Below are 27,928 nucleotides of genomic sequence, written 5' to 3' on the forward strand. Positions count from 1 at the left end.
TCTCTCTCTCTCGCTCTTTTTTCTCTCGCTTTCCCGTTCATCCCATCTCACGCGCGCACATTTGCGTTCTCGCTCTCTCTCGTATCGCTTCATGCACGCATCTTCCCTCTTTCTTGCACAGACACTCCGATGGGCCGTTGCGCGTACGCAGAATTCAAAAAGTGGATCTCTCAAGCACGGTTTCGCGGCGCGTTTCATTCATTGCGTTCCAGTTGCTGCGCTCGGTTGTGTGTGCGCTCCGGTGTGTGTGTGTCCGCTAGTAGAGAAGTGTTTGTGCTGGAAATCTTCACACGCCGCGAGAGAGCTTTCGGTGCATTAGAGCCGCGAGAAAGAGTGAGCGAGAGAGCGCGATCGATCGCGCACAGTCAAAAGACCTAAACGAGAGGGATCGCTGTGTGCGAAGCGTAGCAGTAGCAGCAGCGAGAGTGCCTGCATACCTGTGTTCGCCGTTACTGTGTAAGCACGCTCGAGAACTCGTTGCGTCCGTCTTGTCTTCGGTTCGGTTTGGGGTGTGGTGCGCGTTCAAAGGTTTAACCTGTTTTTTTCTTCTCTCCTGTGGATTCGAAAGCTTTCACACAACGCGTTGGATTTTGCAGTTCAATTTGTCGTCTCGTGCGTGTGCCCGTGAATTGTGCAATCAATTAAAGTGCGTGTGTGTGTTAAATTTTACCACTAAAGAACCTCTCCCCGGGTGACGTGTTCAATATATTCGTGCTCGCTGCTTTCCTCAACCGTTCGCTGTTGCGTGCGTCGCTCCCCTCCCGCAGGTACGATCATCTTCTCTTCGGTGCCCCCATTTCGTGTGTGCGTGCGCTTGTGTGCCCGTGTGCCCGTGTGTGTGGTGCGTCTACGCGTCCGTGTGTACTTTGCAGAGGCAATCCATCATTACTTTAAGCGCTCCCCACGCGTACTTCGCACCGTACCTCTCATCCAAGCATGCGAAAGCCAAGAAGCAACCTGTCGACAATGGCTGGGCTGGGCGTCGTCTTGCTGGTAGGCATCATCGGCGGTCTAGTCGGCCCTGCCAGTGCCCAGCGAACGCCTACCATCTCCTACATCACGCAGGAGCAGATCAAGGACATTGGCGGTACGGTCGAGCTGGAATGTTCGGTCCTGTACGCCAGCGACTACTCCGTCCACTGGGTGAAGACCAGCAACGATCGGTCGGACACGGTCTTCCTGTCCACGGGCAGTTCGCTCGTGCTGAAGGATTCGCGCTTCTCGCTCCGCTACGACCTGTCCTCCACGTCGTACACGCTGCAGATTAAGGACATACAGGAGACGGACGCCGGCATCTACCAGTGTCAGGTGGTGCTGTCCGTTACGAACAAGATCTCCGCCGAGGTGGCACTGAACGTCCGCCGGCCACCGATCATCTCCGACAACTCCACCCAATCGCTGGTCGTGTCCGAGGGCCAACCCGCCCAGATGGAGTGCTACGCGTCCGGGTACCCGGTGCCACAGATTACCTGGCGTCGCGAAAACAACGCCATCCTACCGACAGGTAAGTCCTCGTCGTCAGTGAGAGCGCAAATGTTTTTAGCAATTAAGTGAGTCATCCGCAACGTGATCGTGGTGATGCTCGCGGGCACACGTTGCGAATGTGTTTGGTTGTTTGCGTGTGTTTAGGAGATTTTTTTTGCGATGTGACTTACACCATCACACACACACACACACATGATCACGATCTAACAGCGTCTAACGAGGCGAACACGCGAGATTCAATCTCGAGAACGGTGCAGCAAACATTCGCTAGATGCGCATATTTCTAGGGCGCTGCTGTGATTGATGATTAATCCCTGTAGTGTGCACACAGCTGCTTTAGATAAAGTAATGTTAAATGCTACTGAATGGTTTTGATTAAATTAAGCCGTGATGGAATGATCTTATGATGCAATGAAAGTCAGTTTCTCGCCTTTAAGCTTGGATCTTCCAAGCAATTTTCTAAGCAATTTGTAATGATTGTAGCATCTTTTACGTTTATAAGACTGCTCAAACATTACCAAAATGAGTGGAACATCATCTACCCGCCATACTACTCCAGACTTCCCTATCTCTGTTCGGCACTCTCCCAAATTCATTACCATTTTCAAAGGTTTTTTCATGCCGCCCCAAAATCAAAGCCAACCGGCAATGACTCATTCGCCGTTTGCGCGTTTCGTTAAATTAATTTCCAATGTATGGTAATTAGCGAACTAGCCTCCCCCCCCCCCCCCCCGCAAAAAGGAACCTTCCTTTTTCTCACGCTTTTTGCCTCCAAAACGGTAGCACTACCATCGGAAAGAACAAGCACTACTACGCCAAAAACCCATCGCTGGTTGTAGCCAAAGGTGGTTAGAAATACATTTTATTTGGCCATTAAACCTAGCCCTCCCTTCACGGGGTAGGTCCACTCTCCCATGACTGACTGATTGCCACGGGGCGAGGAAGACGACGACGACGACGACGCATTTGACCTTCTTTGTTTCAGAAAGCGAAGGTGACTTTTTCCTGGCAACAAACGGCACCGGGGGGGACACTGTGCTGCAGCAGGAAGTTCAATTTGTTGCACTCTGGATGGACACACTCACACACACACACACACGCACTCAGCGAGTCAAGTTTTGCTTATCTTACCCAATCATTTCCCCAAAACAAAAAAAGCAGATGCCCTTAAAATACAGGTGGCTTTGGTGTTGAGGTCACATCAGGTTCATGTTGCATAAAAATGACGCTCTCTCTCTCTCTCTCCTTGTTGGTGTGTGTGTGTGTATTAGATCGATTTCGGCGCTGTCCGGTTCTCACCGAAATCAGCTCAAGCATGGGATGGATGGCCCAAAAGAATAATGCCAAACCCAAACGAACCAACCCGTGTGTGTGTGTCTGTGTCTGTGTGGCTATGTTCATTTCTCCACCATATTTTTTCTTCGTTGCTCCATTCTTGGCCTTTGCCATCTTCGCCACACTTACTTCCCGCCTTCCTGCCGACGTCCAAGTCAGTTGGCCACACTTGGCCAACCTACGACCGAACCCTCGACCGAGCCCCGACCGTGGGCTATTACACACAATTGACGGATTGTTAATCTCTCTTTTGCTTTCTTGCCCCGCATACGCCCGGCTGGTGGTGGCTGGGTTCTATCGGGGATCCAGTTGCACGAAAAACGGCACAACGGACACGCCACGGTTGCGCGTGGAAGATGGAGTGTTGTTTTGGGTTGATGTAGAACTGGGCTGTGTGTGAGAGAGGGAGAGAGAGAGAGATAGCGAAAACCTCCACAGAATAGCGATGATCGCGGCTAATAGAGGCTGCTTTTTTTCTTACTCTTATCTTTGAGGTCGAAGGTTTGACTTCACAAAGGCAAAAAAAAAGGAAATTATTGATCCCACGGGTGTTTAAATGGTCGCTAATTTTAGTCGCTTTTCTTCCACCGTCTAGTCTAGTTAGAGAAGTCTCATAATCAGTGGACAGTTAACAACAGACAACAGCGGTGTGAAAACAAAGCAACCTTTGATTGGCGACCATTCAAGCGTACCTGCATTTCCTGTGTCCTGTACAGTGGTAGAGAGAGAGAGAGAGTTGTTTTTAGAGCCTTAGGACCGTTGGAGTTCCCTTTCTCGATCAGTGAGTGTTCCATTGCATGTGGGTGCAATTTGCACATTTTTTTAGTAGTAGTAGAGGAAAAGAAGGAGGTCAGCCAGCTAGCCAGCCAGCCAGCCACCTTCTTAATGACACACCATTATTTACACTTTTGCTCATGCTATGTATTCATGTACTGCTTGTTCTTCTCTGCTTACATGCATGTTTTTCACTGCACTGTCTCTTCACTGTTGTGATAAACAACCGTTGCTGCTGAGTGTGGTGGCACGCACGTACCCCATTCAACGCCAAAAAAGTAGCTAAAATGAACAACAAACGGGCGCGCGCGGTGGTCCGGATGTGGCAAAGGTCGGTCGGGACTAGAAATGTGCGCAACCGGTCCCTTTTCGCCGCCGCCTTGAGTGAGTGAGTGAGTGTGCCATTTTTCTTTTATCGTAACATTCCAATTCCAATTCACAGCCCACGAGTTGCTGCCGAAGGAATGCACAACTGGCGCGTGGGACACGCCACCGCGGTTGGCTGCTGCGCCTTTGGCGAATCTGTTTGATCTAATGATCTTGCGCGCGAGGAGAGTGGGGTCAGCAATCGCTACTTGATGAATTGAATCATATTGGATTGAGACGATGATACTACGCTTCCTTTACACAATGCATGACCATCCCACCGCAAGCATGACGAACGATGACACCACAGTCTGCTGTGTCTGCTGGGGAGGGAGAAGAAGAGCGTTTATTGAAGTGTTCTTGGCGAATCTTCTCCTGGGTGGCGTGCGGGCGTCAATGCCGAAGATATGCTACTAGAAACCAGAATTTCTAGTACCGACCGCTTCCGTGCTCTCCACCCCACCGAGTCACCACCGAGCACACACGGGTTAGGAATTCTAATTGGAATTCGTTCCAGTTGATGTCACGCATTACAAACCTGTGCCGGAGCGGCTTAACCGTCTGCCGTCTGGGGCCCATTTGAGACACTAAAAAAGGGGGATTGTTTCCAGTTACAATAGATCACCACCAGTGGGTGTGCTGCCGCAACAAGTACACCCGCACTTTCGAATTTCCATCTCCACATCGGGGCATTGCATTCTTTGAAGCTGTTGGAAAGCCGCCAAGCTGGAGTGAAAAGAAAACTCCACTTCTTTTGGCCTACCGGTCATGCTTTATACCGCGAATGGTTGCTCGGGTTTGGAATAAATTCGTTCCGCTGGGTCGATGTTTTGGTTGTGTGCAATTATCTCCACATCCCACCCAATATTCCTTCGAAGGGCGAAAATGTGGCCAAGTTGCAGCTTTTTTTTTTTTGCTGCACACAAAGGCGAAAGTAAATATGTTTCTAATTTCCGCTGCGAAACAAAAAAGCAAAAGCAAAAAAACAAAAGGGGAAATTGATACGCTACCGAGAAGAAGGGAGGAGGAAGTCTGAAGACTAACAGTAGCAACAACAAAAGAAGGAAAGACCGGTGCACCGGTTCTCATGCATGTATGCAAAATATGGGGTGGTTGGTGGCGGCGGTGGTGTGCTATGCTATGAATTATGCAAAATATAAAACCGGGGGAAAGTGTTTGCAGTGTTTGGGCGAAAATTCAATCGAGATATTCGAGAAGCTCGGCCTCCCTCTCTCGGTCCAATGTTTTTGTTTTCCGGCAAACGATCCGGTTGTGCAAAATTGTTATTATTGCCATTTTCGAAGCAATTATCAAACAGAACCGTTTTCAGCGTTCTCTCTGCCGAATGTTTGGTTACAGCTCGCTATTACAAACCATTCTGTGAAAGAAAATTGGAAAATTAATTATAAATAGAAACGCTCAAAATATTAAAAATATTCATATCTATTAGAATATTCACCTTTGTATCAGTTCCACCTTGTAGCAGCAGCTTTTTCAATTGGGTTGGTATATATGAGTCTTTTCAGGGCGTTCAGGCTTGGTCGAATCAATTTACACCACCTTCCCTAAGGTGCGTTTTGTGTGTGTGTCTGCCATGCTGTCTGTCCTCCAAGAGTTTCTTAGGGAAGGAAGAGAAGAAAAAAAAAATTAACACTTTCCTCCTCCTCCTCCCCAGCGCTAAACGATTTGTTATGAAACATAATTCTTCTCTCCTACTCACTACCACACTGTGTGTAAAGCTCTGATCTTCGGAAGGCTGTTATGCTGCATTATGACACACCGATGACTCCACTGGCGGACACGCCGTTTTCCAAAACAAAACTGTCCCCCCCCAGAAGCGATCTAATCCGTCGTAAAAGTAAGTCACCGCCGTTTTATAACCTCCAGCCGGTGCGAGAGAGCCGAAGATCTTACTGTGTTCTGGTTGTACCGTTTTGGGGCTGCTTCTGGAGAGCTAGAAAAATATTATTTATTACCTTCACAAAACCCGGTGGTAGGTAGACACACACACACACACGCCCGCGTGCCAGGGTCAAAACAAGAACACGCCCGCATCAACAACGCCTCCTCGCCTATGCATATATGGAAATGAGCGCAACACACGCTCTAGAGGGGGAGGCCTGGTGGTAGCTAGTGTGGTGGACATGGGGGCTTCTAACATGTTTAAATATTCTAACTTTCACCGTTGTATTCCTCCTCCTCCTGTATGTGCGGGCCGTTAAAACCGATCTCTGATTGCTATGTTGTTTCCCTTAGCAACGCACACACTCACACCACACATAGTCCTTTACTCGTTGTCCTCGTGCTACCTTTTCAAAGGCGCACGGCGACGGAGGAAGGTGCTACAAATCAAGTTCTCTGGTGTTTGGCTTTTTTTTCTCTTGATTTTATTCCTCTCTTCGTTGCGCGCGCTTCTACTCCACCAAAGGAAGCCAAGCTGCCCCGAGATTTTCCCGTCGAACGTCGAACGTGTTAGTGATCCAGCGTCCAGCGATCGTTTCGCTGTGTTGGTTCGTTTCCACGCTTGTGTTGACCCTTCCTGCGGGGCAGCGGGGCACGGAAAAAGGGAACGGGAAGTTGCTGCTGCGCGGCTGCAACAATGCACAAACCGGTTTGCTTCATTCAGGTTTTAGGAAAACGCGCGCCGCCCTATGCAAGCCACGCTCGTGTAGCTGACACACAATGGGGATCTTTCGGGGGGGGGGGGGGGGGGGGGGGCACTGCAACTGTGCTCCTTCGTGTCTTGATTGCAGCGCAACTGCAACCTCCTCTCAAGATCAAGTACTCGCAAAACGTGCCCAAAGCCTGCTTTCGCGCCATTTCGCAACCAAAACGATTGGGAAGGAAATGGGGCGGCCTGTTTCCTTGTTTGGGCAAGGCAGAACAGACAGAACTGGCGCGGGTAGAATTGTTTATGCTGTGGTGCGTTTCGGGACAGATACATCGATCGATCGAACTGGTCCAAATTTGATGTAATGCTTCTCCTCCTTCTTTCGACAGAGGAGATCTCCTGAGGTCGTGTGGGAGAACTCACCTTTTTTGGTGATTAATGATTTCATCCACCGTCAACGGTTCCATAATTCTGTTCCCACTTTCTTCGTCCATTGTAGCAAGAAGCGCACATCCCCATAGAAGAATAGCTAAAGCTTCTTCACTAAGTAAAAGAACTTATCCTCCCATAAACGACAAGAGATGTTTGGGGGAGAAGGGACGTTAGATAAATAGACGTTAATTTGAAAGCCCACCCTTGTTTCGGGGGGACACAAACACACAACAAACTGACTGCTGCACCCAGGAAAACCGGAGGTCATCAAGATTTCGGCAGGAGCTTCGGTGTGTGCTCATTAAATGATAATTACGGGAAGGGAGAAGTCGTTTTCGTCGTCGTCGTCGTTGTTGCCTTTTACCTTGATTAGATTCTTGCTTCTTGCTTCACTCTGTGCTCTTGTTACAGGTTCAATAAACCGGTCCCATGATGGAACAAGCGCGTCTATTGCCAATACAGCGTGTCACTTCACTTGAAACATTAGTGCAAGTATCGAAAACTTCACCTCCAATGAGATCCCCCTTACCATTAATGCCACAACAAAGAAATCGTATCTTTGTTCCTTCGTTGCAAGATCTTTGGCTCCAATGGCGTCAGGGCTTCTTCTACCATTGCGTGACGCCAGCCAACAGAAATTAGCTTCCAATGGTGTAGAAAACACTCGCCAAGCCAGCCAGCCAGTATAACGGTTCGAACATGGCTCTTCCCTGTTGTCGATCGCAACATCATCATCATCTTCCTGCAATTATATTACCGGCTGCATAAGATGCAAATTAGATCCACCGTGGAGAGCAGTGATAACTTCCAACTCCACACATAGCAGCCTCCTTTCCTTCTCTTCTGCCACACCATTAGGGATGATGATCGCTGGAACGTAGGCCCTACAGCCGCGTTGCGTTCTTTGCCGGGTAGATGTCCCTAAAGTTGCGTGAAGCGAAGCAAAGTCGTGAACTCGTGGGCCTGTGTCTGTGTCTGTATCCATGTGGAAGTGTGGATTATAATTCAATCGATTAGCTTCCCGGTTTTTTGTTTAGATTTTGCGGTTTCACGGCCGCATCGAAGCCGGCTCCAACGGGATTTTCCCGTCCATCCATCTATTCTTCGATTGTGCCTTCGATCGGCGGCTGATATCTTCTCCCTCGTCTAGATCTCTGCGGTTCAATAGATTAACCCAGCCGATTGACTGGAGGTTGTGGAACGGGGGAGTTGTGGAGTTGCAATCAAATCACCGTTGGACCGCGCGGTTCTCCCTATCTCTCCTTCTCCTAGCTTCCCGCTTCCAACGCGACAACAACGATGCGCGTTCGTTCGGGCGCGCTTGCTGCACCAGCGCAGGTCGATGACTTCTAACCGATGATGATGATGATGATGGGGGGCATAGAGAAGGGTCGTCGTTATACAAGAGGGCTTCGATTTCTAGCTTTTGCCCCCCGGAACACCCCCACCACCACCCTACAGGAGAAGGCCTCCACCTTTCCTCATTGTTTTGGAGACGAACGCGCGAGAGTTGTGCGCGAGAAGAGATGCACAAAACCCAGTGGCGCACAAAACCCGCTTGCGCTTGGGATGTGTTGCGCCGCCAAAGAACATGGCTCCATTGTGTGTGCAGTTTATGTTGTGTAGTGCATTCTATTCGACGCAACCGCGCCGGCATTGCCAAGCCCAGTTTTGCTTCTTTCTCTCTCTCCACTCGTTGTCTCTCTGTCTCCCAGTTTTTTTTTCCAGTAACGGGTGCCAATTATTGCGCGAGATGGGGGCACATAAATTTAATAGCAACCAGGCCACAACCCATCTGACGCGCGCGTTGTTGAACCAGCTCCAAACTCGGATCGATCGCGTCAATCAACTTTGCTCCCCCCAATTTCGGAAGGTTAGGTTCAAATTTATCACCGACAGCGCGCAAGGGCTTACCGAACGGCGATGCACAGGTTCCTTTGTGAGGGAGCCCAGCAACGAACAAAAAATCGGTGGAAGAAATGTTTTCTAATTTAACTTTATTGCCCATAATGTGTTGGTGCGCCCATCGTCATCATCATGAGGCATCGTGACACGCCCGGAAGCAGTGTCGAATCGTGTGTAATGTTACCTAACGAACGACGAAACGTGTCGCACTGAAAGTGTCATGTGTGTGTGATCATCATGTACACGGTAAATAGCTCTTTCTTCGTTCTCTCTCTCCTTCTCTCGCTCGATCGCGCACCCGCGTATCTCGATGATCGATTGTAAAACAAACAAACGCAATCGGGGCTAGGGCACGATAGATCGATCTATGTGTGTATGTCAGTTACGGGAATGTAACGGAATGACGCCCTCGGTGTTTCCCCCGGTAGACTTGTTTGCTATACAAGTGAGTCTCTAGGAACTGCTTACGATTCTAGCTTACGATGCGTAACGATAACCTTTCAGTTGTTCTACCCTCAAACCACCACCTTTGCTGTTCCTCGAAGAAACAAACGATGGCAGAGCGTGAGCTCACTCGCCAACCAAGTAGGCCTCGCGATCGTGAGCGTTGGCTGGTGGCGTTGGCTTTTCTCAACATAATTGCACCAATTAAGTGGCCTTCTTTTCCTCTTTGTTGTTGCGTACAAACAACACACACACACAGAGAGAGAAGACACTGGATGACGATCAACACTTGGGTTTGGAAAAGATTCTACACACACACCGACCTTAGAGTTTGGGGAAGTTAGGTTAGGTCGTACTAAAGTAAACGCCTGCTCCACCCCGCCGCGGGGCCATACGATCCAAATGGTCATTGGTCTGTAGATGGAACGATCTGATATCTCGCGTGCGCAACAAAATGACACATCCCTCCCCCCAAAGCAAAACTCTGCTGTCTGTGTGTCCAAGCGGTCGGTCTTTGCGGGTCGCCGCACCAAGAGGGCAAGAGCATTATTATTTAGTCAACCATTATGGTCGCAGATGATGGTCGGTCTTTGAAGGCGGCCGTCTACGCGACCCGCTTTACTGAGAGAGAGAGGGAAAAGGAGTGCGGGCAGATGACATTAATCGGGGTGACATTAATAGATCGAGCAAAATAAATACCCCTTCAGACAACGACGATGATGATGCTGATGATGACAGTGTAAATGGACAGAAGATCAACAATCAATTTGCAACGCGTTACACTGGACGAAAGAGGTTTAGTGCAATCGGTATTGGGTAGCGTTTGTAACTGCTGTGTGTCACTGTTGTTCCGATCTGTGTTTGACCGTTCTTTGCTTTTTGATGGTCCAATTTCTCTTAGTTTTGGAGCACTTCTTTGTCTTTGGTTTTTGATAACAAGCCGTGCACTTCGAACAAGTAATTAGCGCAAACTCAGCTAAAGGGCGCGCTCCCTGTTCCAGTTTTCCCACAAAGATGAAAATACACCCATAATGCCGACGGCAGTTTGGGGTCAGTTTGAGTGTGCGGTTTGCTCTGAAATTAAATAGAACGCACAAAACCATCCACCTTCAACCATCATGATCATGATCGTGATAATGCTACTAGTAATCGGAACAGATTAGTTGCCGTTTTTTGAAAAAACGAGGCTTAATGCCGGGGGGAACTTTGGGGTTGGTTACGCCGACTCCACTGAGAGGAAGAGGAAAATTGGGCTACGGGAACGGGATGATGAGCTGCATATTGTTGGTGTACTCTACTGTAAGCTCCAGGGTTTTTTTTCGGTTCATTTTGTTTGGGATGAAAACAGCTAGCAAAGCTAATATATTCAACACTTTCTAGTCTAGTCGACTGCTTACTGCTGCTGCTGCTGCAGGCAGGTGCAGCGAACGATTTGGCCCGTTCGCATTCAGTTTTTTTGCTCTATTTTGCAAAAATAAGAGAGAAAATAGTACCACTAAAAGGGAACCAAGTACACACACACAGTATTGTGCGGCCTTTTTGTGCCACTTATGCTAATCTACGGTTGTGCTGCATATAGTTGTCCAAACTCTGCACTGTAAGTGCATCATTTCCATAGAAAGCGCCGACAAAGATATCACAGCGCACACAATAGAGGGAAACGCTTGTTCAAGAATAATTTTCTCTGATTTATTTACTGTGTACCCTGTACCCTGCGTGCCTGAATGTCTAAAACAGTTTAAAGCTGAGTGGTGTGCTGTAACCGTTTGTTTAGAAGATATAAAATTCGAATTAATGAATGGCACTTTGTCATCATATCGTTATCGGTATGAAGACGACCTCATAACCATCTCCCAACGGTCAACCATTTTATGCACCAATCTCCCTCCCGGGTTCAGGATATGCAAATAACAAAACCCCTTCTTCACCTCGCCCAGAGTTACCGGAAATGGCCGTGAATTTGTCGCCATTGCACGGTGCTCTGGCCGCCGCCATTTGCCGGCAAATCACGCACACTCTCTCGGCTTTTCGTCCCTTTTTTCTTGGTGACCTTATTACATTGTGCTGCTGCTGCTGTGTGTGTGTGTGCTAAAAACCCCCGACCGACCGAAACGACCGACCAACCGACCGGAAAGCTCTCGAGAAGTGCATGATGCTGCCCCGCCGTGATTCGTTACGTATGATTGACATTGAATGTGTAGATAATTGCGTCCAAACGGTCACGAGGAGAGAGCCGATAGGGTTTCCTAACCTCAAACAGTCAAGCGATGTTGGTCTGCATACAAAAAAAGTAGAATGGTTAACAGAAATGGATCATGCCAGTACGGCATTGGTACCAGTTACAAGGGGGTTTCATCAATCCCTCAGGCCCGGGCCCTTTCTGTATGTGTGAATGTTAAATCCCTTGCACAGTCTGGACAATTGAATGCCAATTATCGTGTAACTAATATACTTGCCCCCCAGTTTCACCGCTCACAGGGGACGATCAAGTACCCTGCGACGGTTGGTCCCGTCCGTCGCGCAAGGATCGGCACAACGAGGATCCTCCCCTTCTACTCTCGCTAGCCTGGAGCGCCAGTTTCGCTTTACAAAAAGGATGGGCCAAGTGTGAACTTCGTGAATCCGGATTCCTTCTATTGCCCAAGGAGGAGGAAGGTCTTAGCAAAACGGAGGGTTGCATTTGCTGGTTCCTTCTCAAGTGTTCTACCCCATTTCTTTGTGACGTTCTTTACCCGCGTGCAGTTCACACTCCTCCAGGGACGAACTCTTACGGGCAATTCCCCATGTGTGAGACCTTTAATCCCTTCACAGAGAGAGAGAGAGCTCTCTTGGCTTTTTCCAGCGCGTTTTTGAGATTGGAAGCGGAAGTGAGTTGGATGAGCATCGACAACTGGTTGCAATAGTGGCTGGTGGTATCTGTAACGGTGGTCACAATAAAAGTTTTATTAGGTTATCAAAATAGTTTTACTACCGTCGGCACTGTCTCTCTCTCGCTCTCTCCCTTTGCTACCTCTAGTTCATTGAGGTTGGTTCGGACATTGGCCATAAAAAAATAGGAAAGGGATATCATATGAACATAACGAACGAAGCTAGATTTTTACAGCACTCCAAGAGTAAGAGGGTAACCTCTCAAAAAAAACCTCACACACAATTCCCTTTCTTCTGGTCCTAAGCATACTCAACAGCGTGCTGTGCCGGTCGGTCACATCCAATCCGTTATTCGGACGACTTCCGGCCGAGCGGAAAATTAGCTATTCATAACAATTAATAACAAGTTAGCGGTGTATGGGACTGGCTTACCGACCGATGCCGCGGCACACGGGCACAGGGCCAAAAGAATTGAGAAATGATTTGCTGAAGCTACACTGACGGCTAAATGATCCTCCGTGAAGAGGAGGAACTAGGGGAACTTCTGCGCCTGCTTTGATTGTTCACTGCAATAAACCACCGCGTCAAAGGAAGCTGGAAAAAGGGGTGCTGAGCAGAGAACAGCGGGATCTAGCAGGCTGGTTCCCTCCTCTCCCTTTCACCTACCACGGGAAAGTACCTTTTTTATCACCCTTTTTCTCCCTTTCCGCGATGCACACAACTGCATAATACAATGCGTAATCCACTCACGGGCTAAAAACGCTCACGCACAGCAGCAGCTTCCCTTTTTCACAGTAGTTGCCATAATGGATGATTGGATTCGCTGCAGCAATAAAAAAGGATTCTCCTATTCTCGTTACCCTTTGTGTGCGTGTGTGTTTTGCATAGCAGTGAGCTAATAAATTTGGTCCATAATGATGAAAATATGGCGACAACTTCAACAAGCTTGTTGCGAAAACGGAGATCGTCGATCGCAAACAGATGGAAGATATGTATGTATTGGACAAACGTTCCAATGCGACATTAGACACGCCCTTCAGCATCGAAGGGGTAGGATGAATGCAGAGAGGACCGTTGCGGCAACTGTTATTATTACTATTATTTGTCCAAACGTGTTCTTTATGCGATTGCGTGTTCAAAGCTCACATATATGCCGATCAGGACGCGATCGACCCGAAATATGTTCCCCCTTTTTTTGCGGAATTGTATAAATATTATTTTAGGATTGTATGCATCCGCCTCGACAGTTACCCGTCCGTAATGCCCCAGCTATAGAGCAGGGATCGATTTTTTGGGGGGTATTTTTTAAAAGGAAGTTGCCGACGCGTCGTAACGAAATTGGAAATTCCAGGTGAAAGCACATTTCCAGTATGTTTTCGGAAGGTTTTTTTGGGCCTCTTGTCTCTGTTCCGTCAGGGTAAAACGCAGTGCACTGAACGTTCTTTTTATTTGCCCAATCGTACCCATGATTTTTCAAATGTTTCGTTATCTATTTCGTCCTATTTGAGATCGCTTTCCTACACTCTCGTGCGGACGATTATTATTATTCCCCGATTGCGGGATGTTTATTTTGCTAGCTTCTCGGTACGGGTTTCCTCTCTCTCCTTTTTTGTTGTTGACATTTCCGTTATGACCCTACAACGAATGAAAAAAAAAGGAAAGGAAAATATACAGTAATGCAGCTAGAAATTGTGCATTCACAACGTCGTATGGCGTAGAAAAGGATCATTAGTTCAACTGCTACATCACTTACCTTCACCGGCGCACCGATTGTTGTGAGGGTAGGTACACACAGTGGCCAAATCAGCATGAAATAGGCAAAAAAAATGGATGCATCCGCCACGCACAATAGATAGTTAATTGGAAGTTGCACTTTGAAGAGGAGAGAAGAGGACTCTCCCTTCCTTCCGTGCTCTTTTCACCCCGAGGACACCCCACCAGTGGCCAGGGAAGGATAAATTATCCATTTTTCAAACCGCTCTTCCTCTCTCCCCAGTGTTCCAGGTGAATTAAGCGATGCAAAACCGCATTCGTCGTCCTGGCGTCACTGTCAATTGCTGTCATAAACATCGTCATGGCCCTTGGGCACCACTTTTTTTTACCGCAGGGGTCGCAAAAATCAACCAAACGCAACGGCAGTAACGGATAGCGAGGGGCAATATTTCGATCAAAATCGGTGCATTTTTTGTGGTAATATACTGCAAAGGACATTTGAAAGAAGGTCCTGTTTATGTTCTACTCACACACACACATACAAACTCTCCCTCTCTTCCCCTCGGGCTTGTTACGAAGGAAAAATATGAAACCAATCCAAATAAACCCAAAATTCAAATGTGTGCTGCTTTATGTTGTGTGTAATCGTTTTATGGTCAGACAGACAGGGAGAAAATAAAACAACACAAATGTTGGAACTTTTCCGTGTTCGTCCTCCTCCTCCTCGTCCTCCTCCACGTTGGCCTTGTAATAACAATATCGGTGACCGTGACCGTCGTTGAGCGGTCCTGGAAGTTTATGGACTTTTGGGCTGGATGGAAGCAGAAAGTGTGTATAAATTTTCATTCCCGAATGTTTTGTTTTTGGCGGGGGATGGAGTATAGATCAGCATATATTGCCCTTGCCGTACAATATTTCAGAAAGGTTTATTATCATTTTGGTGCCTTTTTTGCCATTTTATGACAGCCACACACACGAGGAAGAGACGATGTCGACAGGGAGAGGTCCTTAAATATTATCCCCGTACGTGGCTCCGAGTGTGTGTATCCAGCCAGTCAGGCAAATAGTCCCAAATTTACATAGAGTGTAGAGTGTGGAAGGTTTGTCCAGAGCGTCGAATTGATTGGATTTTCGACTAGCGGTACACGTTTCTACGGATAAACTAACAAAAAACGTTGATTGAAGGAGCTTGCGCAGCCAACTCCTTCACTGTGGTGGTGGCTTACCTGTCGTTCTGATAGGAAAGAGAAATAATGATGGCAAATGACGTGGACTGCGTCTTCTTAAAGAAAAAAAAATCCTGCACACACCGGGGAAAGTAATGGCGACATCCGGACTAGACACGCTTTTAACCGTACGATTTGCCACGCAGACGCGCGTAACCAAGTGCTGCGGTTTGTTAGTTTGCCCGCGTGTATGGGTGTGCGTGTGTGTGTGTGTGTGTGTGTGTGTGTTTTTGCTTCCCTTTTTGAGGTTAGTTTATGTCTCTCGCCCTCCACCAACAACACGGCACGCTAGGATCGGCAGGCAGCGAAGTCCGTCACCGCCAACTCTGATCGATGGTCCTGGAAGGTAGAATTTGACGCGTGGAAGAAAACATTTCATGCTCAAGTGAACCCTAGACACGCAACATTTCCTTCCCCTTTTCCAGGAAGATATGATAATTTCCACCGACAAATTTGAAGCTAAAGCGACCGGTTATATGGGGGGATATGAGTGAGGAGGAATTGGACAGGAATTTCACTATCAAAAGTTCATCCAACCTGTGTGTGCGTGGGGTTCAAGTATCCACACCCTGTTTTGTCCAGAAACAACAGCAAAAAAACATCCTGGTGACGCTGTGAGGCGGTGATGGTGGTGGTGGTGGTAATGGATAAATGGTGCGACTTTAATGTACCGTTGGGTGTCAAAACTCCATTTCCTGCTGGTAGTTGCTGCTCTGGACACAGTTTAGATACTTTCTAATTAGCGGTGGTGAACAGAGCGTGTTAACTTGTTTTTTGGGAACCGAAACCCCTATTTCAGGTGGGGAAAGTGTTGCTTCGAATTGATAACGAGCGAGACGGACACCGAGGAGACACCGATGGTTTCGTGTGTATCCTTACCGGGCAGGATAATATGAAATGAAAACAACGCGTTAACATGCGTTTTTTTGTCACTTAAGAAGGGTTTTAGTTTGATTAAACAAAGCAAAACTTTGCTTAATTAGTTGTTGTACCGTTTTAGGGAATTTTGGGGACAGTTCGAAAATAGCCATGGGGAGGAGAAAACAATATGCACTCAACTCGTATCGAGATGCGCATCCTTCCCCCCATCATAACGACAAAGAAATAAATCAATTAACATGGTTGTGACACATTGTCTTCTGGGTGGGCCCCAAACATGTGACATCAGGGAGAAAGAGACGTGTTGCCTTAGGGCCCTTAGGGCGATCTGACCATGAAAACTCGTGGCGTACGATTTATTCATTCCCTCTCTGCTCCCTTGGGGGAAATGAAGAAAATTTCCGGAGTGCCGTCGTTTTGCTCTGTTGTGTCGAGAAGGGAGCTTGCTTTTGGTGCGAGACCGTTTTAGAGCGAGATTAACTTCGGTTGGCTAATCGGTCGTAAACGCAACGAGATAAGTGAATTAGTGACACTCGCTTTGATTCATGTTCCTAATGCAAACACGTGCTTCTTGTGGGGGGAGAAGAAGGAAGAGAAAATGTACACTACGGGGATTAATAAAATAATATGCTTGTATGAATTATTACAAAACCAAACACTGAATAGAAGTGGTGCCGTTCTACAATCGATATTTTGCACAATTTCTTGCCTCTATCCTGGGTCTTCTGGGTGTAGTAAAAAGCACCCCCGCCCGGTAATAGACGTTCGTGTCTGACTCGATCGATGAAATCTTTTCCTGGAAATGTCGCAAAAAAAAAATGCAGGGACGCCCGCGCAGAAAATGAATAAATCATTCGACCGTTACAAAAAAAAAAGGAAACCTACAGCGAGGGAGTGCGAAGGTAGTTATTACTCGTGTTTGAAGTTTTACCACCATATTTTTATGAATATTTTATATCCTTTCGGGACAGCGTGTGTATACATGGCCAGCAGCAGCGGACCGCTGCTCTTTATGCACTATCATTGCAATTAACGTTTCGATTATCGAGCGTCTGCAATCTGTATTGTCTGGACAGTGTGCAGTGTCATCGGGAGGTGTATGTCTCAATTTTCACGCGCTCTACTAATGCTTACTCATTTAATTCCCTTTTTTCTGTACTAAAAGAAGGAAGGAAGAACTATTTCCTTTTAGAGGGGAGAGAACCTTTGTTTAATCGTCGTCGTCGTCGTGGCGTCATCTTCACAAAAATGGAATCTAAAAAAAAGGGAAAATCAATATTCTTTGCTAGCGTTATACAAGGAAGAAGCCGACTACTACCCGTGGCAATATGACATTTTTTTCCATCCATGGCTCTTCGTCTACGTTGTAAGATGCGTGTTAGATGACGCACTCTCTCACACCCACATCCACATTTTACGTTCGGCGGCCTCCCTTTTCTCTAATTGAATTCTGGACAGCATGATAAAGTGCAGAATTGTCCTACCAATCCCCTCCATGCGCTTCTCGCTTCTCCACACTATGATAATTGTAATTAATTAAAATTTCATTGCTTCGGTTCAAAGGCCCTGCACATCGAATGACCGGGAGGGGGAGCTCGGTCAGCGTTGCGATGAGGTCAGTTGAAAATTGCACTTGCAACAAACTCACGCACTGCTACTGGGGTTCCCCGTTTTGGCTTGTCCCGTGAGTGGGCGTTTTCCGTGGTAGGGCGAACTCCTCTCCCTCCCCATACCAAAAAACAACCAGTACCACCCGGCGGCAACATAATCCCATCAAAGAACTGGCGCCAGCTGGTAAACGAACCGGCAACCGGCGAAATGGAAATGTGTATGCGTTTGTGTTTACCTTTTTGCCCCAACGATCACAAAAAAGGGACCATAAAGGGTAATGGGGGAAAAGAGGAGAGCCGAGCCAAAGGGGATGGCTAACATGACAAAACTGCACCTGCTACTTTTACTGCAAATAAAAGCAGCAATACTGTACCTACTGCCAGAGGCAGAGCGTGCGTGCGCGATATCCTTTTTTATGAACAGAACACACAAAAAAAAGAACCTCCCTCAACCTCGGTGAGTAATTTCCGCGCGCGCGTGTCCTTTTTCGCTTTTGCATTGTCTCGGTGCTGAAACGGTATGATATCGTTCCTTTCGTTCGTTTCGCTCGTGTTCTTGATTTCATTTCCGGTGCATGATTTCACTCCCCCCCCCCCCCCGCGAGTCGAGTGCACGACGCAAAGGACGAACAATTTATATCCCGCAAACCTAAAAGGCTGGAAAAAGAAAAGAAATCAAGCGTAAATATTCGGTCGATTGGTTATAATTTTTATCTGCGCGCAAAGGGTTGGGGAGTAGTAGTAGTAGCAGCTTGGTTTGTTTGTGGTTTTTGTGGGGGTTGGACATTTAACAAAAACATAAACGTTATATCTTTCCATTAAGCAATAAAGTATAAAATTTAATACCCTTTTATAAATCGTAAATCGTAACCAGTAAGTGTCAAATGACTCCGTTCGGGTCGTTCAGGTTCAGGCCCTATGTTAAGCGGTAGTAATCTGTTTCTCCCCCGACAGACGTTTGGGAATGGTTATTTGATCGAATGATTTTGTCTGTTTGCATCGTTTTAGGTGTTTGACCGTTAACGTATCGAACGGGCAGAGTGGTAATGCAATCCCTGATCCATGTACAAACAGTATTTGAGTTTCCATTTGGATTTTCATCAAAACCGTTTCTACCGACCCAACCCGTATATATATACACGAACATCATCAACCCAGGCCAACGGAAGTCACAAGCCCCCGTCGGTACCAATCCGAAGTGGCAATGTTGACACACGGTGGTGGCGCGCGCTTTGCATTTCTTTTTCCCGTTTGTGGGGGGAATGGTTTGTCCCTCTGGGTTGTAGGACGCTTTGTGCGACATATGCTGGTGGTTTGTAGCACCGTTTTTTTTTGTTGTTGTCAACCCGGTATCCCGATTGCAAGGCGCGAAAAACTCATCCCCCGCCTGAACACAGTGTGTGTTTGGTCATTGGGACGGGCGGACAAATGAGAGAGAGAAACGCGCGTCCGGTTGCCTTCATCATCCCGCCATGTGCCCGAGTGAAATCGAACGAGGGATATACGGGAATTGACAACGACAAAACGGCGCTGTGCGCTTGTCCTTGCTACTTCACACACACAGCGGTGGTAAAGTAGCGACTGTCAGGACAGCTAATTTATGAGCGAACACACGCTTTCAAAAACCTTCCCAAACAGCCCGAGATTTCCGACCCCGAGAGTAATGTGATTTCAATGACACACGGGCCAGGATTTACCTTTCCCTTTTCACAAAAACCACCCCCCGCGGCAGAGGAGAGTGTGATGTGTCGCCCGGTTAAAAGTCGTTAAAATTGTCAAACTACTGCCGTGTTTGAGCATTGTCCTTGCCCTTGTACACGTCGTCCGGGCATGAGGTTATGTTTCGTGGGATGTGAGATACCAATCGAACCTCCTATCCCTTTCGAACCCCGGGGACGACGTTGAGCGTAAATGGAGAAAGGTACAAGAGACCCGTCAAATATGCTTTCGCACGTATCCGGTGCTCGCTCGTGTGTGCCACACCATCATGCCGTGTGTGTGTTTGCCGGCGAGAAAGGTATGGGGTTGCAGATGCAGAATCGAGACGAGGAGAGTCAATCGGTGACACAATCCTTTGCAATACCGAGGGCACTGCACAGCGCGCTCCTAACTGGTGATGTGTCCTTTCACTCCGCCCTTCCGGTTTTAGGGCATTAGCTCGTTCGGAAGGGAGGGCGATGGAGATGTAAGGGTGTGGCTTCCGGTGTGCATGTTGCCATTAGCTTATCAATCAGGAAAGTGCGAGCTCTTGTCGAGGTTTTTAGAGGGGCTTTTTTTACCGATGTGTCCTTTTTTGCTTCCGGGCGTTATGAAGGAGAACTCCAATGAAGGGATTGCAATCTGTTTAAAAACATTTTAAAAAATGAACAGGGACCTATAATGAAGACAGATACTAACGTATCATACTACCTCTGTTTCAATGCAAATTTTCACTTGCGAAACCTTCCATTCTTCCGTATCACCATCGACCTCCATACATGCCATTTCCGGTTATTTTGCTCGGTGAACTAGAAATCGTACACTCTAGATAAAGTGCGCTTTACAAACGACAGTGCACCGTTACCACACACACAAACAGTGTATCTAGGTTTCCATTTCCTGACAGCGGTGCTTTTAGTGCCAGGGAGTGTGAGCGCATCCATGCGCATCCGAAAAATGCACCACCAATGCACCAGCCAGTGGAAATGGTGGAAACAGTTGGTTTACAAAATAATCTTTAAATAATTAGCTGACGCGTTTTTCTAACGGTTCCAACCCACCATTGGAAGTGTGCATGCATTCGGCTTGCATACGCACAAATGCTGCTAATGAGCAATGCATTTGTCTGCCCAACCCCGGGCGGGACGGAAGAGACCCCAGGAGACCCGTCACCACACCAGCGCGCACCACAGCTGACAGAGTGTGTTTGAAGGCAGACAATGAAGCGACAAATTGAGTTTCACATTCTGATGCTATTTAGGTCTTAACGAGATATTGGTGTTGGTGTTCCGGATTTGGATCAGTAATAGGTTCTCTCTTTTTTTGCTAGCTTTCCGGTTCCATAGTGCGCCCATCTGGTGAAGCTAGGGATACGGAAAGAATCGTACGTTTGCAGCTTTATTTGCAACTTCAAACGAACAAAAACTGTAATCGTTGAGGCCGCATCCACCAGCAGCAGCATTGCCATCGGCCACCAATTAACTGTTACTTTGGCTGGATGAAAGCGAAACTCGCAACTGCAGCTGCTGCCTGCCAATTCCCTAATCGAGTTCGTTAATTCCACCATCGAAACCTATCATTACACATCCACACTCTGCTTCCAGTGTGCTGTATGGCGCTCGCATGTTATGACAGGCCCACATTTAATGCCCCGAGAGGATCGACACTGATGTTGTGCGCACAAAAACCCTGAATTCTAGGACTCCGCCCTTAATAAGAGTTGGCAAAAAAAAATGATACATACCCGAAACCGGGTGTGTTCGACTTTTCTAGTACCGTATTGCTATTGGAGTGTGTATAATCGCATACGTTGAGTTCGATTGTTGAAAGAACCTTTCTGTATGGACCTTATAAAAAAAGACAGAAACAACAGATGAAAGTGAATGCATCTCTCGCACGCCATAGTTTGGTAAAAAGCAAACAATAGAAAACTTACTTCACAGACCCTCTTGTGCTTGTTTCGCTCCAGCAAATCCTTAATAAACCAAACAACTTTCACCATCCGGCTGTGCATCGTAAGCCTAAGCCGGTCGGCTGGAAAGAGGTAGCGTTATAAGTGGATTAAATCCCAGACACCACCAGAGGCCGACGAATGGTCCCGAAGGCTCCGTCCTATGCACTATCCAGACCAGGGCTCGACAGATAGGGATGATTCGGACGGGGTGAGAGCAAGGATCGCATCCTTTTGGGACAGATAATTGTCACACAGGGCGCGCCGCCGCCGCCGCATGCAGTTGTGATGCTCATCCGTCACGAACCGTATTAGTGCGCACGATGGCACAATCCGCTTACCGCTGGCAATATCTCACCAGACCACGCGAGCCCCCGTACCAGTCACGTTGGCGGCTGTTGACAAAACAATGCGGAAAAGCAACGCTTCGCTAAGTTCCAGCTGTCACACAACTTCCGCTTCGGAAATCAAACACAATACTACTGCTGGCATGGGTCCGGGAGATGGTGAAGGGATCGTGGACTACTTGATTGCTACCCGGCCTGGTGACGGTTGCTGGGGGATGTTCGCTAGCAGTGCGATAGTTCCACTTCAACTCCGAATCTGCATTCGGGAACTGGACTGTGTCTACTGTGCTCACGCATATTCTGAGACAATAATGAGCTAAAGCCGACTTACCTGTGAACCATAACCTGCGTCCCTTCACTGAATGACACTACCAACAACTCCACTGTTACCTTCAGCAATTCAAATCGTTTTATCATCCCTTTACGGATGAGGTAAACATTACGTCTTCGTCGCCATTCTTCTGCAGCCCTGAGCTGTCTGAGAATTAGGACCTCGGCGACACTGCTGCTTGGCGGTGGCCGTCGTTTGCGCCGTGAAACGCTTGTTGAACTGCAGACGACGCTTGGCACGTCCCGTTTTGCACTTCGACTTGTCCTTCTTCTCCACCTTGGGCATTTGGTTCTTAACCTTGTCGCCCGGGAGGCTCACCATATACTCTACTTGTGTGGACGGTGCAAACTGACCCCAGGAGCGTGGTGCCGGGAATGTACCTTCCTTCGTACCATATCGAGATACGGTGAAATTCTTCGCCAAATATTTGCATTATCAAATCTTTGATAGTTTCGCTTTTCTTCAGCCATACTGCGGCTAGCCGTTCTTGTATCATTAAATCAAATTCATCGATCTTGGAGTTTAATTTTCCGAAAGAGATCACTTCGGAGTTTGGCTCGTTACGCGTGCTGTGTTACGCCAACTTTGTTCTCGTCGACAGTTTCACAGTCGCGCTTCGCAATTGAGCTGACAGTTGTCAACAAAAAAAAAACCATTCCGACCATTCTGTTGTCGAGGAGCTGTGCGTGCAGACAAGTCTGTCGATTTTCGTGTGATTCGCTACCAACAAAGATTAGTCAACACGAGAGGAAACATTCTGCCTAGTCCTTGAGATAAGTGGATTATATCACCCGACCCAACCAGTTTGGCCGTCCCTACTTTCCCTGCTTTCCCATGGAGAGGTGCAGCATTTCAGTTCCTGGTGCGAAAAGGGACGGGATAAGCCGCCAGGGAACCGTCCACCGTCGGTTCAGAAGATCATTTGTATTTGCCGTGTGTTGTCGGGTGCATTTTGTAGCGCATCCCCAGGCAAGCGCTCACAATCGTGTATTGCCAAACGATGCTCTTCCACCCATCGGTGGCGGTGTCGGATCCGGTCATTGAAGTTTATCGTTTTTCTGAACCCTCGGACACACGTGGTAGAGATGCGCACAACAAAACAATAAAAAGAAAAGGTTCGTTTGTAGAGAACTTCTGCTCGCTTCTGCATAGGTGTGTGTATCGTTGAACAAAGCCCGCCGGTCCGATTTTGATGAAGTGTAGGATAATAACATTTACCTCCCCTTTTTCATACAGGGCACTGAAACAGATCGCCGTCACACCACCACCAGCACAACACCCTAGTTAGGAATGCCTGCCGGGTGCCGGGAGTTTCGGTTTTATGGGTGACAATTTTCAAACCCAACTAATTGTAACAACGGACGGGGAAACCACTCGAAACGCAAACCAACCGAAAAAATGAAGCGAAAGGTGACAAGAACAAAGACAAAAGAGTGTACTCGAGAACGCACAACGAGGATTAATTTCACCGCGGCTTGCCGGCCAGTGTCAGGAACGTGCCCCCCTCTCCCATCGGGGTCCTATTTCCCGGCCCTTAATCCGTCGAAACGCGGCTGTTGTGCAATACTGAGCGATTCATTGACATGCAGGAACTCTCCGTTGAAGTGCGTTTCTCGCTGAACAGATCGGGGCCATTCCTTCGCTTCGATTGCTCAGTGTGCATACCTGATCAGTGGTTGCTGTCCGCGGGGTCCTCGTTGTCACACGGGCGGTGCGATGATGCGTAGACAAACAAAAACGCCCCGCGCATGTCACAGCTGGTGGTGGTGGTTGTTGTGTGACTAGTAGAACCGTTGGAACATGGGGGCATAACAATGATGGGGCTTTCATCAAGACTCGTTCGAGTGTGTGTTTTTAATGGCACACGTTAAAAATCAATAACCCCCCAGCTCAAAGGGGCTGATTTAAGCGAGAACGAGCGAGAAATGCTAATTCTCCATCGGCTTCTAGTTCAAGCACACAGTGCCTTCCCATCGTTAAACTGCACTGTCAAGCAAACATTTACTTAGCAATTGACAAAATATGAAACGGCTCAGTTCAACATTACACCCATTTCAGCATCTCTCTATCGTAGATCTTGTGTAATATGGCTGCATCGAGATACGGAATATCCGCTCACAGCCATAATCCGCCGGTGTTGAATGACACAAATCCGTTACCCGAAACTCGAGTTTTACTCGATAGCGATATCTTAAGCGGTCGAAAGTAATCAAACCGTTTTGGCGCTCTCAGCATGCTTTGCTCTCGTACAAAGCTGTTGTACAATTTGTACCATTTTCCCGGCTGTGCTTGTGTGTTGCGTTTTGAAGTGCAGCGTGTGTTCTGTTTAATTTCTCGCGATCAATTTTACAACCAGTGGAGTAAATGTTTTATGACTCAAGTATGTGTGCGTGTGTGCGTGTCGTTCCACTTGACACTTGACACACAGCCTAATTAATTATGGATATTGGGGAACTAATTAAAAAACGCGTCCAACATAGTATCGTAGTTTATGATGCAGCATATTATAACTGAAGAGCCAGAGCCCAAACACGTTTGGCTTCCAACACCAACAGCGTCAAACAGTCTTTTTGAACAAGAACTGTTTAAAATTCCGGAACGGGATTTGTGCATGAAAACTCTCCCATCACATCATGGTGAGTATTTTATGCATATTGGACGTTGCTCTGCTGGTGGTAACCCAAAACGGGGACACTTACTGCCCGGCTGCATTCGTTTCGGCCTGTTAAGTTCGGTGACATCTTCAGTGATGCGTAAACAATCCACCGGGAACAGCGTGCATGGAACAGGAAATGAAGTCCTTACCTGAGGACATTCGATTAGTACGTGAACGGCGGGGAGGCAGTGTGGGCAGTGTGGAAGGTGACAGTGACAAATAATGTTAATTTGTATCCCTTTCTTTTTGGGGTGTGTATGTGTGTGTCGATCCCAGCAGGCGCTGAATCGGAAGAATTTCATGAGCTTCAACGCACAGATCCACGTGGCTTGGGTGCGTTAATGCGAGTGAAGGGAACACCACGTGGGACACAGTTGTCGCACGCGGCGTGGGTCTGTCTGTCTGTTTGGTAACTGCTGTTTTTTTTAGAGATATCATTTCCTTTGCACTAATTTCCTATTCATAACTGCCTGCCCCGAAATGGTGAAGGTTGTGGAGAGACATGTGGACAGCAGCAAATTATCGAAGCTCGTAGTGTGGTGGCGTGGTTGCGTGTTCACTGACCCGCGACAAACATCATCTCTCATTGCGTTTTCGGGTAGGCTTTCGGGGACAGGTTACAGTACTTGCTGTGGGGTGGTCAGCAAAGCGCGAAGGGATCAAGGTACAACAGATTGCACGAGATCTCGTTGCATGTTGCCGCGCCGCGGCCATACACATTCCGAGGGCACGCATCACACACACCGGAAGCCATTCTTCTTCGGAAGCTAGTGTGTACCTGAGGGGAAGAAAGCGAAGTCCCCCAAAAAGAACAAAATTATGGTGCGGGCGGCAGCGGGTGCTGTTGGAGTTAAACAGTTGCTGTAAATTAATTAAATTTTTATTTTATTTGTTCGCTCGTAAACCCAAGCGGGGAGGGCATGCATATAAATTGTGTATTCATCTCTTCCCTCTCTCTCTTCTCTTTCACGCAGGTGGTGCAACATACTCGGGCAATGTACTAAACATCCACTCGGTGCACAAGGAGGACCGCGGCACCTACTACTGCGTGGCGGACAACGGTGTCAGCCGGGGCGACAGGCGTAACGTGAATCTGGAGGTGGAGTTTGCGCCGGTCGTGACCGTGCCGAGACCGCGCGTCGAGCAGGCCCTGCAGTACGATATGGATCTGGAGTGCCACATCGAGGCGTACCCGCCGCCCGCCATCCGCTGGCTGAAGGATAGCGTGCAGCTGTCCAGCAACCAGCACTACCAGCTGTCCCAGTTTGCGACCGCGGACGAGTTCACCGACTCGACGCTGCGCGTCATCACGGCCGAGAAGCGCCAGTACGGCGAGTACATCTGCCAGGCGACGAACAAGCTGGGCGATGCGGAGGGCCGCGTCGAGTTTACCGAGTCCGTCATTCCCGTGTGCCCGCCGGCCTGTGGGCAGGCACGCTACGGCGGCGGCGCTAGTGCGATTTCCGTCTCGAGCGTCCTGATGGCGGTGGCCACCGTGCTGACGATGGTGGCGATTGCGCAGTACGTGAAGCGAGCGTAAGCCAGCCACCGCATCCCAGCCGTCGCATTCCAGGAAGAAGAGAAAAAAAAAACACCGAAGTCGAACCAAAACAGAGGAAAGGGACAGAGCAGGAAGAAGCATCACAATCAGGAAAATGTCTTCAATCACAAACACCGTTTTGTCGATGCATCAATATTTGATGGACGGACGATAGCCTCAGGACGACCGATCACCACTTTCCGTCTGTCTCTCTACTGATCGGGGGATGAATTGGAACCAAATCCGGATCATAAAAGCGTTAAATCGCACACCACATCTCTCTCTTTGGCACGTTGAGCCAGATTTAGCACATCCAGCAGCACAATCATTCATATACATCCTCAAAAGCAGATCGTAAATGGGAGCGTAAATAGGGTATACACTTTTTAAAGGTTGATTTTTAGGTCTTTTGACGAATGACGACACCAATTACTACCTAAAATAGTGCCTAGCAGTAAACTTTTTCGAACAATCTTTGTCACTTTGGCCGGGACCACACATTCTCAAACACATATCGAAGCCGGAACAGTACAGACACGGAGGCGAAGAGTAGGAAGATAAAATAGCAACTTTTCTTTCGGGAAATCGGGACATTGATCCAGACAAATGTTTGAGATAGCGTGTAAGCAAACAAAAAGAGGAAAGTGTGTAGGTAAATCGTGCAAAACCTTTTTTAAAATTTATATGCTTTAGAGCATATTGTATTTTGTAAAAGAAATGGATTCGTATACAGTAAAAATACAAACACACACCAATACATAATTGATTCCCTCCAAGGTATCTGTGAAGATGAGATAGCTCTTGTAGGTGTAGGAACGGGAACAGAAATCATTGGCTTTTCCCAATATCGATGGCGCTTGGTTTAAGCGACAATATCGAATGATGGGGAGGCGAAGTCGATAAGAAGGCAGTCGTAAAGCTTTCTTTTTCGAATCGAGTATAGCGTGAAAAATAATGCTGGAAGAGAGATGAATGGTTTTATACGGTGGATGCAGATAGAAGAAAAGCATCCCACAATCGAAAACAAATAATAGAGGCAAGAAAAGTGCTGTAGCTTTTAGTATCATCGCGCTTGTGTATCGTAAACGTTTCCCCCCCAGAAATTACCTCTAAATTTTCTTCTAAAAAAACACACACAAAAAAGAAACAAAATGAGCGGCGCCCTTCCCTAAATTAGCAAAAAAAAAAACAACAAGAACGATGCTAAAGTGCTATATCCTATATACATACAAAACATTTGCTAGCGCGCGTTTATCCGTAATTTAGTAGTGAGCTGAGAGAGTGAGCAAAAGGCCTGGCAAAACACGATTTGCGCGTGAGTAGAAAGGGTGCGCAAAGCGCTAAAAGACAAACGCTTAAGCAAATGGTTTTGTTCCGCTTGTCCGCAGCAGCAGCATTTTTAGTAGTTTTTTTTTTCTTCTCTTTTTCGCTATAGTAGTAGTATCGAAGAATATCTTCGCGATATAGTAGGGGAAAACCAGCGTGCGCGAAAGAGGGTAGCAATAACGAACGAACGAACGGAGAAGGAGGATGGGAGGGGCTGGGCGAGAAACGATGTAATATGAATGTAATGCGTGAAAAGCGAACGATTAACGAAGAACACAAATAAATGCGTTTTAAGTTAGATTTTAATAATAAAAGGCGGAAAAGTTTTTGTGCTTGTTAATAGGCATAAGTGGAAAGAACGAGTACTAAAGGCGTTTATAATATCCCCGCAGCGAGAAATTACCCCCTGGTTAGCGGAGACACGAACCGAC

At 47.6% G+C, this 27,928-nt stretch overlaps 1 protein-coding gene and 2 long non-coding RNA genes across 4 annotated transcripts; 1 reads left to right on the forward strand and 2 right to left on the reverse strand.

The window, feature by feature from the left end:
- The first annotated feature begins 173 nt into the window (after positions 1 to 173).
- On the forward strand, positions 174 to 27,811 carry LOC121591430 (lachesin). Its single transcript, XM_041911900.1, has 3 exons — positions 174 to 456; positions 569 to 1,504; positions 25,606 to 27,811. Exons 2-3 carry the CDS (start codon positions 937 to 939, stop codon positions 26,169 to 26,171), a joined length of 1,134 nt encoding a protein of 377 aa, XP_041767834.1. The 5' UTR covers positions 174 to 456; positions 569 to 936; the 3' UTR covers positions 26,172 to 27,811.
- Positions 10,236 to 12,953, reverse strand: LOC121591433. Its single transcript, XR_006004535.1, has 2 exons — positions 12,653 to 12,953; positions 10,236 to 12,268 (listed from the first exon to the last, which is right to left on the reverse strand). It is a non-coding gene; the product is annotated as an uncharacterized LOC121591433 (long non-coding RNA).
- Positions 18,221 to 21,913, reverse strand: LOC121591432. Of its 2 annotated transcripts, XR_006004534.1 has the most exons (4): positions 21,639 to 21,913; positions 21,283 to 21,380; positions 21,091 to 21,193; positions 18,221 to 18,305 (listed from the first exon to the last, which is right to left on the reverse strand). It is a non-coding gene; the product is annotated as an uncharacterized LOC121591432 (long non-coding RNA). The 2 variants fall into 2 exon arrangements; XR_006004533.1 differs by having other exon boundaries at positions 21,283 to 21,909.
- Positions 27,812 to 27,928: the final 117 nt, after the last annotated feature.

Source organism: Anopheles merus, chromosome 2L, assembly GCF_017562075.2.
Source record: "Anopheles merus strain MAF chromosome 2L, AmerM5.1, whole genome shotgun sequence".
Taxonomy (NCBI): domain Eukaryota; kingdom Metazoa; phylum Arthropoda; class Insecta; order Diptera; family Culicidae; genus Anopheles; species Anopheles merus.

Excerpts from the sequence above, each read along its gene's own strand:
- LOC121591430 (XM_041911900.1), top strand. The coding sequence starts at position 937 with ATGCGAAAGCCAAGAAGCAACCTGTCGACAATGGCTGGGCTGGGCGTC. Across the intron at positions 1,505-25,605 it reads CAACGCCATCCTACCGACAG|GTGGTGCAACATACTCGGGC; the intron begins GTAAGTCCTCGT and ends TCTTTCACGCAG.